Below are 12063 nucleotides of genomic sequence, written 5' to 3' on the forward strand. Positions count from 1 at the left end.
GAGACAAGCCTAACCCACTGTTCAAGAGAGAAGGCAGCGATATCAGATATACAGCTAAAGTCTCATTGAAACAGGTAAGCAAACAATAATAAAACAAATTATTTTTTTAATTTTTATAATTCACAAGTCATACTCATTATCTGTATTTGTTTATAAACAAATCTGAAGTGTATAATTTATATTTAAATTTATCATTCTCTATTGGTAAGATATCTAATAATGGTGTTTCTTTGTTTACAGGCTTTATGTGGCACAATAATTGAAGTACCAACAATGTCAGGGGAGAAGTTAACAGTGAACCTGCAAGGAGAGGTTGTGAAGCCACACACTGTGAAACGGTTTCCAGGATATGGTCTACCATTCCCCAAGGAGCCGACGAGGAAGGGTGATCTGCTAGTTGCATTTGACATCAAATTCCCGGACAGATTAGGTTCAGGTGTGAAAGAAATACTCATGGACACTCTTCCGAACTAAATTGTTACAAACTGTTGGATATAGGAACTATTTAAGTGTATAAAGTGAGTTCCGGTGACTGCAGAGATTGTATCACCGGTGTGCTCAATACAACGGCTCACTTACGGATCCTGTTGCAGGAAATATACTCATTTTCCTTAAGTTTGTATAGCTTTGGTCGGGGTCTAGTCCTGTGATTATTTATTGATAGCTTTTTATTATGAAACATTTGAAGCTGTGTTGATGTTGGACCCTGACAGTTTGCTAGGTGGAACAGGAGACAATGTGGCATATGGTGAAAGTTTGTCTGTCTGTGTCTCCCTGTGCGTTGTAGTACAGGAGGATTTGTGTGTATGATGTGTGTAATTTGACTTGTAAATATTTTCCACTTTGTACATATGAAACAGTGATTGTAAGTTTTAAGTTTCAAGGCTCATTGGCTATTGGGCTATTGGACAAGGTCTCGGGGTCCATATGACAGCTTCCCATAGTTCCATAGAGAATAGGTCTAGAAACTGTGAACTGACAATTGCATTTAATTGGTTTTTGAAATATTTCAATAGGAGATTAATTTAATTTCAAAGACTGTAATGTTACTGTAGCGACATTTCAGAATTAAACAACTTATTACTTATAATTGCTGTTTAAAACTAATAAAACATTTGGAATTACTATTTTCTTTTATTTCTATATCTACTTTCCAAGTTTTACATATTCTTATATAAGAACTAAAAAAAATCGTAAATTTTCTCTCAAATAACCTAGTAAAAATTCAAGGGTGAAGAACATTGGGTTGGTGTATAGCTTAGTATATAAACAGCTGCAGAGAATCGAGCGTCACGTCAGTTGGCACGCCGCAGTGGACCTTGGCTGCTGGAGCAGGGTGGAGCCACTAAAACTGAGTTTAACGTTATCGCATAAGAGCAGCTAATGATTTACCTGAAAATAAATTACATACCAACTTGCACTAATAGAATTCAATGTAAGTGCGTTAAAAATACTTTGCCGCAATTTTATATTGGAAATAGATTACAATATTACCACACATAATACTAGTACTACTGGTTACTTCTATTATTGAAATGTAATATGTTTCACTTGGGTGGAATAATTTAACAAAAAACTTCATTGATTACCCGCTTCAGCGTATCTTTCCGCTGCAGTCGGGGCCTGAGGTGGAGGCGCGCGCAGTGCCCGCGTCATGTGTAAAAATATCCGAGGCGCCCGCCAACGCGTCTCGCCGAATTATACAACACCATCAATTATTATCTACTTTTATCTGCATTTGATATTAAAATAACGGTCTAATTCTAAACTAACTACTGTCCTGTTTAATCTATTAAAAAAATCTCATAAAAAACGCAAATAATACATAAATATTTGAGCGCCGTATGAACGACGAATAACCAAAAAAATTATAGAGAACAATTTGAATTCAGTATTTTTTCTGATTAATACTAGAAAATGGTAGCAGGAAAGATGCAAGAGAAAAGGAGTATGTAAACGAGTAGTGTTTAATTTGCGAAAATGTTAAATAGGTAACATCGACGTCGCTAAAATCGGTCTTTCAATCTACGAACAGGGAGCCATCTGTTAGCAACTAGGAAGACATTCGTGTTACTAATGTAACTAATATAAGAAAAGCGATTAAAGGAAGACAAATATATACAATTACAAAACATACGGTCAAATCCATGCGAAAAAAGAATTATTCTCGGTATACATTTATTTAATCATTCTATTGTTTAGGTCAGTATAGTAGCCTTATGCGCGGTGCTCACTTAGCTAGTACAGTTAGACAGTTGCAACGGCCAGTAAGATTGTTTGGACACAAAGGCGCCAGTTAGCATTCACACTATGCCAGTTGATTACTCCAGTTGAAGAGCGTTACTAAACTGTATTGGCTAAGTGTGAACCGCGTATTATTAGCTAAAATATGTCAGTTCACTCGCCTTATTGCAAATAATTTCCGTTGAGTGACCGCTCCATTTCAACATAACCTAATTTAGAAACAAACAAGGTCAATGAACTTTTTCGCGCAAAAGTTATTTAGTTAAGGATTAACGAATGATTTGGAACGATTATGGAATTTTAAATTAAAAATGCGATTGCTTTGCGTTTAAAGATGAACATATCTAAATTAGTGAACACTTATAAGTCAGGCTTTGAACTCTCTACTAGAAATTCGTCTATCACGCCTCCGAGCACAATGACACGGTTTCAATGTGAGTAATTGTTTTCAACAGAAGTAGCTGTTGTTCTGGTTTTATTTTAAATCCATCACAAAGATAGGTATATTTCACTCAAAAATAAATCATCCGTAAAGCGTTTATTGGTATCCAAGGAACTTTGAATGAGGTAACGAAAAGTCTATTGAAATAGTTGCTTTTTTATTTCATTTATTTAGAAAAGGGCGTGTTGCAGGTCAACGGGGACGGTCAGGACGGGTCTAATTATAAATAACCTTGTTTCTTCAATCTGCGTCACGACAAATGATTTGTGTTATGAAAACTCATAAAGTTGGATCAATAACTACGATTTTTTAATAAAAAAAAATAACGACTGCATTTGCTGTTAACCTGGCCAACAAGGAATTATTTATCCGAGCAATTGTAAACAGTTTTTAAAAGCGAAAATGATTTTTTTCTTATATAAAAGTGAGGCAAGCAGCGAGAACATCGAAGTGACCAACGACGCCTGGACATCCGCAATACCAGAGAAAACTATTTTTATTTCCTAACCTTAGCTGTCAACAGTTTGCGATATTACATTAAAAACTCAATAAATCAGTTGTCTTCAGTGTTTATTTCGAACTAATAAAAACATTATCGTTGTAAATGAAGTAAATGTCATTTGACAAGGCACTGTATATATGTCGGAACAAATTATTGTCACAACCTTCTGTCAGCTTGTACGGTTATATCCGCATTAGTGTCGGAGGTGACAACTTACCTGATTGATATCAACGTTGCTTCTATAAAGAGTAATAAAATGCCCATGTCTCTATTGATGCCACCGAACGATTTTGAATTCCGTCAATTTATCAGACTTGACATATTAGAAAGTGATTGAAACAAATGATTTACGAGAATTATTACGATTAACGGTTAGCAATTATGTAATTAAAATAATTTACAAATTAATCATTTAAAAATTCATGCGTTTTCAAAAAATATGATAATAGCTTAGTTCACAGTTAGCTGTAAGTTCTGACAAAATTAGTCAGTTTAAAAATTGACAATAATCGTTATTGTTCTGTGACTTGCCGTCCTCTTTCCAATAGCACGGAGTGATAAATGTCTTCTTCCGGCATCTTCCTGCTTCGGAAGAGAAGTTAAGGAAGAGAAAAAAAAATGTAAAAATTTAATGTTAATTTTTTACTAAAACGTTTCATTACAGCAAGTAGTAAAACATTACAATTTTTATTTACTAATTTTAACTCGTAATTTAGTACTTAGAAGTGCTAACTTCAAGGATTGTGATCGAATCCGCCATTCGACAATTATAATATCGAGATCTGTTCAGCAGTTTAGGCTACAAACTCTAAGAAACATCCATCCATCTAAACTTTTGCATTTATAATATTAGTGAGATCTTAGGATACCCTAAAGCAAAAGAAACTACAGTTCAAGTTAGTTAACGTCATTTACTACTATTTGTCCAAATCATTAATCGTAAGATCATCGTCGAAGGGTAAATTTATTTCAAAATTAAAAAAAGTTTTGCTGCCAGTGATTACCTATAGTTCTGACCTTAAAACGTCCTTGGAGTTGCTATAATTATTTCTAACTGAAACGTTTTAGTTGTAGAAAATAACATTTTGACAACCATAATATGCTGTTATTGATCCAAGCTTGGCGTCCGGGAAAGTAAGAATGCGCAAACGCGAACAAACATCCATACACCTACTGGGGTGAGATAACGCACTTTCTGTTAGAACGGAAGAAAATGCAAAATATGTATGTAGTCTAAAATTATCATATAACACCAAATAAGAACGATAATATGCAACTTAGTATGCAAAAAAAAACAGACAAATTGATAACCTCCTGCTTTTGGAAGTCGTTTAAAAATCGAATATAAAATATATTATAACGATTCGAAAATAGTACATATATTTACTTTTCTTTTCCTTTTTTAACTAGTTTATGGTAATTCTATGTTATTTTAAATTAGTTAAGCATAATTACTATAAAAATGTAAGTCTAATTATCTACATTGATTTTTTTTATTGATAGTCATAAGTTTGTAATTACACTTGAACCCAGATACAGGTTTTTTAGTCATAACAAAAGTTTTTTTTGTAATGTAATCATCGACAATTATTAATCAGTTATAATTAATTTAATTGAATTAAAATAATGCGATTAAATGAAAGAAAGTGCGAGTACATTGGTTGCATCGAAAATTCCAGAACTTTCTATGGTAAGTCGCGGAATGCGTCTCGTTCTACCACATTCGAGCAGTGTTGCCGCGTACATTGCTACTCCCGAGACCGGTTCCCCACGGCTAAATAAATAAATAACTTATTGGAACAAGTTATGATTTATTTGTTACTGTATATTTATAAAAATTAAAGAAGCAGGAAACGGATGATAGTACTCAACATTTTAAAATAACAAGCAAGTATATGCCGACATTTAGTAGTTTTAAACAAATGAAACAATGTTTACTTTAGAGATTTTTCTTTATTTCTTATACATAGGTGAAGTCACAGTTAAACATTTTTTCAAACATAATCCTTCCTAAAATAATTTATATTTTACCCTAAATATGGGCAAATTTTAAAATACATTAGCAATAAGTGCAACCATAACTATAAGAACACGTGCTACGTTGGGTCACGTGTAGACAAAACGTGACGCGCGACGGAAGCCGCATTGAACGTCTCTCATAAGAGAATAAACCGACCATTTTAAAAATACACGACATCTATTCTTACACCAAATTATAATAGCAACATTTGAATTTATGAGGGTTATCATTGATAACGTTTGATGTTATTAGTTGACTAATTTAAGAAGTCGTCTGTAAAGTGTGACTCGGTTGGCAGTGCCTTACTTTCCAATGTGGTCGTATTATAAGACGACCAAGTGAAGATTACTATTTCGAAAGTGGTAATCAAGAGCACTTTGGAGACGCGACCGTCAAAGTTGTTTATTTTTGCGGTCAAGGCAAGTTAAATGTTGTTAATATTTGGTCATGTTATAAAAACATTTATGGTAGATGCATTCCATTTTATTTCTTTTAATTGCTTGCAAAATTAAAGTTACAATAACCTATATTTTTATAAAGATCATAAATTATTAATATTATTTTTGTTCTTTAGTAAACAAATAACTTACCGAATAAGGAAACTCACCAAATTATAGTAAATAAATAATGTCGAAAAAAATAAACAAACAAAGACATTTTTATTATTTTTAAATTGCCGCAGTTACAATACTTTGATTGTAGTTCAACTAGCTTTCTCCTGCCACTCTGAAAAACCCTCTGTCAGCATGAAATTAAAAAAAAATAAGTAGCCTATATGTTCTTCCAGACTATCCCCTACATCTATGACGAATTTCATTAAGATCCTTTTAGAAGTTTAGGCAAAAAACTCTAACAAAAAATCCATCCATCCAAATTTTTGCATTTATAATATTAGTAAGGTCAAGAAGTTACAGAAAGTGTTGCCACCCTAAGTCGTCGAACATTAGGACAGAAATGACGCCTAAATATGTTCTTGCTCTCTTCCATACATTTATCGTGGCTGTTTTTGTGTTTCTGTTTTAGCTAAATATAGCAGAGATGATCGTAGTATGTACCTATTGCTAGTATTCTAATTAGGTACAGTCGGGAAATCTGATGGTGACTCTACTCAAAGTTACAATCGTTTACACTTTTTATAGAAAAAATAAGAAGCAGCTTTAAAATGTACCAAAAAAAATCGTCAATGATACACGGTCAATTGATTGATTTTATACCGTCGTTTGCCCAACTATCAGACGGAGTTTGTTTTTTGCAAGAAACAAGGCAGGTTTTCTGTTCAGTGCACCGCAGATTTCTACGAATGTACATCCAAACATGACTATGAGGAAGTAGTTAATGTGGTTAACAAACAAACTGTGATGCAAGCACAATGCAGGCAAACAAGTGTTCGTATTAAAATATAAAATATGTGTATTGAATATTGAGGAACTAGGAGCTTAGGAGGAAAGATTTTATTCTTATTAAACTCGCTAATAGATGGCGTTGCATGGTTCTATTCCAAGTATTTGACGCCAGTTACCATGTCTCACGTCGTATAGATTCTTTACTTGATATGCTGTTTTGGTTTTAAATGATACTTTATCCAATTAAAAATAATTAACATGAACATTCAACAATACCGATTACAGATTGCAATTTTTACTTCGTTATTTCACGTGTTTTTACTCGCAGTTATCTTACTGCAGATAAGGTACTAAAAATACGTTTGAATATGTAAATGCTGTAATATTTATTATGTAAACATTAAGTAAATAGAAGCTTGAATGTTGTTTAATAATCAGTATTTATTTGGTTAAGTTTACTCGGTATTATCCAACGAATACTTTTTAAAAGTCTTCGAAGCTGCAAAAATTAAAAAAAATATCGCTTCATTTGTAGTTATTAGATTGGAAGTGAAACTTGCTGGAAGTGAAAAATAGTTACTTGCTAGAAATTGCAACTTTCGCGTTGCTATCTCTGTGGGTAAAATGCACGTGCAATCTATCACGCTGTTGAGATTGGGTGTAAGTTATCTTTTTAATATCTCACGTGTCCATCGATGTTTCTAGATCGAGTTGTATTATTGTTTTTATCACGTCTTACCTCGACGTCAGCGCGCGTGGCGCTTTGATAAAACAATAAATATGACGGTACCATAGACTAGTGAGGGGACAGTAATAACAATAGACTAAACTGCCATTAACATTCATAGATGCGTGTTAGCCGGTACGAAACAAAGTCTATCATTTCCAAAAAATCTTCTTTCTATGTCTTGCGGTTAGAAATAATTGTAACTCACCTTTTTTTAAAATTGGCGCGAATTTTTATTTGGACTTAAACGAGATATTTAAATTGTTTTTTAACAACATTAATTAGATATGTTAGAGAAGGTGAGAAGTTACATCATCGAAATGGCACATAATTTTGTACGCCAACGATTTTGTCCGTATTTGTTGCAAGTGCAGAGGCGAGTGATCGCGCGGTGGAATGCGCGTTCATTTCGTTTGTTTATGATTGTCATTTACTTGCGCGCCAACCTACGTATATCGCTTTAAATGTGGAGATACGTCCGTATGTCTTTATTTATTAACCTTTTTATTTTACTCGGATTAGTATTTCTTGAATGACCTTCCAAATATTTGTTATACACTAAGATCTTTAATATACCCAATATTTCATTTGTTAGTGGTTTGTACCAAAATCGACGCATTACCTTAAATATTTCTACAAGATAATAGAATAAAGGTAGGAATGCATGTATTACGTCAATAATACAATATCCATTGTGGGGACGTTGGCGTTATGACATAATGCACGTGAAGCGTGGCATGCCAGTGCCAGAGTGCCAATCAGCGGGCTGCCAACCGCGTCCGCAGCCGGAATAATGCCAACACAAGGATATGCGCTCGCGAACACGTGTATTATGAGAATCAAACTTTTATATCGCTCATCTCCTTACATGATTGCATGCTGCTATTTAAGAGGATACCAAGTCTTCCATTGGTTATTAACGCACGAATGTGTAGTGTAATAAAATTATAGCGCGTAACGTGCTAATGCAACTTTCAGAGCTGCCACAAACTTTGAATAGCACTATACTAAGTCTTATCTTGTTTCTGAGCTTCAAACTATGAACTAGTAAGTTTAGTATAATGTAAAATTCAATATGAAATACTAACTTTCGCCCGCGACTCCGTCCGCGTGGAATTAAAAAAAAAGGAAATAGCCTTTGTAGTCTTCCAGACTATCTTCTATGTCTATGCCAAATTTCATCGAGATCCGTTTAGATGTTTAGGCTACAAACATCCATTCATCCATCTAAATTTTCGCATTTTTAATATTTTAAGAAGTTTAAAATCAATCTCAGTTTGAAGTCATTTTCTTACCTACCATTTCTACGTAACCATTGGATTCAGTTTGATGACACACCGGTGGCAATGTGACGTCAAAACAGAAGTCCCCGGTGCCGCTTCCAGTCATTGATCTAGTAATGAATCAATGTTTAAATAATAAACTAATTATGTGTCATACTTTATCTAGGTTTTTTCTCAATACGTGTCTTCCTGTTTTTATATACTTTACGATAAACTCTCTTGTTGACATGCTAACAAGTAATATTCTATCCTAAATGACATTTCCGAGCCTTAACCTGATCCTTAAAGTCTGGCAACGCATCTGCGATTCTCGTGGCTTATTTCCCCTTCTATATCTTCTATACATATAATAAGGATGAAGTGTCCGTTTGTAATATCAAAAGAAAAAATCCATTTTTCAGGGAGATGCAAAGATCAGCAAGCGAAAAGAAAATTTGTCTGTCTATATGTCTGTCTGTCCAGAAGCCGCGTTTGTTCCGGGTAATCTCCGAAACGGCTGAACCGATCTCGACCAGACTTTCACTGGAGGGTAACTCACATGGATAGGCATATTATAGACTATTTTTTTTTAATTCCGCGCTGTCGAAATGGCGTAACGGGTGGTTTCTTGCGCTTACGAAGTTCGCGGACGACAGCTCGTCTTCAAAAAAAAAACATACAGACGAATTGAGTACCTCCTTCTTTTGGGAAGTCGGTCAAAAAGTAAATGATACGGTTTTAGTGTAATAAAAGTACCCGAGGTAGATAAAATTCATCTCTGGTATGTCTAATCAGTTTAATATGTTGTTTCTTTGGACATAAATATTATTCGTGTGATCTAATTAGATTAAATATTATTGCAATAGTACTATGTCTTGTTTTTTAAATATTTTTACCTCTCGTAAAGGTATTATTAAAACAAGCGATATTAAACACGCGTTAAATCGGTTCCTATTACGTTCGTAATTATTTTTGCCGCCATTTCCCATTAACAATTAACTTAAAAACGTCATCGTGACAAATATGGTGAAAGTAGGAAAATTACAGATGCAATAAACAGCCATAAACAATTAAAAAAAGCATTTTTCGCGCCTTAATTGTTTACGAATAATAAACAAGGAGTAAAACAGACTTTGTGGCTTTCAACTTAAGGTAAAAAATGCTACGCTGTGAGCTATTAAATATGTAATTGGTGCTAACACAGTGCTATACGTAAGACCTAAGAGAAGTCAGCTCAAGGTTCAGGATACGCCAATAAATGACGTCAGATTCCATATACATTTGACTAAGTTAACTTTACCGTTTGCAAACTGTTTCTATACCTTATTACCATTACATACGGTTTACATTTTATTTGTTTGTCTGTTTTACCATAGATGCTGTTTATTTAACAGTAGGACTCGATTCAGTTAGCAAGGCCGACGGCTTCCCACAGATAGCCAAATAACAATGTAAAAATTATGACTCACATTCGTCCACTTGTTTGACACCTTAAGAACATTTATTTAAAATAAACATAACCATTTTGATCTAGATTGTATGAGAAACAAGTTTTTGAATAACTTATCATACTAATATTATAAAGGCAAATGTTTAGATGGATGTTTGTTAGAGTTTGTAGCCTAAACGGCTGAACCGATTTTTTTGAAATCCGGTATATATGTAGAGGATAGTATGGAAGGACATATAGGAGGCTACTCACTTTGTTTTTTTTTTAATTCCACGCGGACGAAGTCGCGGGCGACAGCTAGTTGTTTATAAATATTTTTTGGTTCAAGTAACTAATCGTTACGTCATTTCGAAATCTGGTTGCATTGGGGTCTATAAATAAAAAAAAAAGGTTTAATAATCAAACATATTTATTCAATTCACAATAGTTATATTTAAGCTAACAATTTTATACAGAGAGCATGACAATTGTTTAATTCAATTTTTAATGAAAATTTAGTAATTAATATAAAATCGCAAGAAGTAAAGCGCAAAAAAATGTCAAGACACTTAATATATAACTATTTTTTTAATAAAATAAGCCAAATGAAACAGAAGCCAAAACTACCAGTGAAGCGCCATTGTAAACGAAAGTGTCAACTATATAAAAAAGCCAATAAACTCTACTTAAACTAGTTGCAAAAAGGTAACAAAGCAAATCACAGCATAAACAAATTGGCTCTTAATTTAATTACAATTACTTCTATAAATAAGTTAAACGTTAAAAACGCTTAAAATCACTGTCAGAAAGCTTAATAAAATAGCTGTTTTGATCAACGTAAGAGTAACTAGTTACGTTATTTTATAGTTAAAATTAGCTGGTGCTAAAATAGCCGCTTATTCATAACGTTATTGTTTTGGCACAGATTGCATTCACATCAATAAAATACAATGATACAAAATTAATAATTATTTATTACTATATCTATCGTGCTATATTAGATGAAAAATGGACAAAACGGTAATTAAATATAGTGAAGCTGAGATTTTCAAAATAACTGTGTATTGATATATTTACAATGGTTTTATCAAGGATGCATATAGTATGAAAAAAGGCAGAAAAAGAGTAGTTTATAAGTAATTTATTTTATGATGCTAGAGTAGACATAGAATTAATTATCTATTTAATTACAATTACATAAGTTTAGGAAAACGTGCATCGTTTATCAAACATTCAAAACTAGCATTTGTACCCGCATGATTTAGTGCTTATTTCCACTCGGCCACTAAAAAATCAAATTCAAGTGGAAAAAGACATATAAGGGAATGAAAATGAAGACTATACAAAGGTTTTTTTATAAATTACGTAACTGTTTACAGTTTTTTTTTATAAAATTATCTTACTACAACAATTTTTTTGGTTTTATTTTTTTGTCTTTTTTTGCTGGTTTTTTAGGCGCGGGTACAGCAGGTCCGGGGACCTTCCAGGGCGTGAAGTCTGGCTGCGGGAGCTCCTTGCAGTCCACCAGCGGGTTGGTGGCGCTCGGGGCCTCCATCACCCGCGGCTGCGCCTGCTCCAGCAACTCCTCGTTCGCGCAGATCACACTACCGAGTGTTGTTTTTCTAATTTCCTGAAGTTGTTCTAAAATAAAAAAAGGAAATATTAATGACAAAAAACTAATGGAATTATTTCAACTGCTATTCGGTGTCACGTAGATAACTCACCCGTAGTGAAGGAGACTTGCGGGTCGTCGGTCTCGTACCAGAAGCGGTCGCCGATCTTGAGTCTTAAGAACTGGTCTGCCAGCAAGCAAGTGAGTGTGGGTCCCAGCAGCCTGCCGTGCGGCTGCTCCGCCAGCGCTCCGGTGTACAGGTCGATGTCGTCCACGTTGCTAAGTTGTAAATAGTTGAATAAATCTCAGTGCCTCATCTTCACATTACAAATACAACAAGAAATATTAAAACCTAGCTGTTGCTTGCAACTTTGTCCACGTGAATTTAAAAAAATAATATAGCCTATATTACTGATAACGTTAGTTTTTAATGGTGAAAGAATTTATGAAATCGGCCCAGTAGTTTTTGAGTTATTTCGATA

At 33.9% G+C, this 12063-nt stretch overlaps 2 protein-coding genes across 4 annotated transcripts in view; one reads left to right on the forward strand and one right to left on the reverse strand.

Annotated features, from left to right (window-relative positions):
- The window catches only part of LOC106111748 (dnaJ protein homolog 1-like), a 2150-nt gene extending 1060 nt beyond the window's left edge, over positions 1-1090 (forward strand). Inside the window, exons 3-4 of the mRNA XM_013293892.1 lie at positions 4-74; positions 241-1090. Coding sequence (XP_013149346.1) covers positions 4-74; positions 241-474 — 305 coding nt within the window. The 3' untranslated portion in view covers positions 475-1090. The remainder of the gene's footprint in view (positions 1-3; positions 75-240) is intronic.
- A 9469-nt stretch (positions 1091-10559) lies between these two features.
- The window catches only part of LOC106111929 (peroxidase), an 18671-nt gene continuing 17167 nt past the window's right edge, over positions 10560-12063 (reverse strand). For all 3 annotated transcript variants that reach the window (XM_013294135.1, XM_013294133.1, XM_013294136.1), the window contains exons 13-14: positions 11694-11860; positions 10560-11610 (exon numbers count right to left, since the gene is read on the reverse strand). In XM_013294135.1, coding sequence (XP_013149589.1) covers positions 11372-11610; positions 11694-11860 — 406 coding nt within the window. In that variant the 3' untranslated portion in view covers positions 10560-11371. The remainder of the gene's footprint in view (positions 11611-11693; positions 11861-12063) is intronic.

Source organism: Papilio polytes, unplaced genomic scaffold (assembly GCF_000836215.1).
Source record: "Papilio polytes unplaced genomic scaffold, Ppol_1.0 DF824146.1, whole genome shotgun sequence".
Taxonomy (NCBI): domain Eukaryota; kingdom Metazoa; phylum Arthropoda; class Insecta; order Lepidoptera; family Papilionidae; genus Papilio; species Papilio polytes.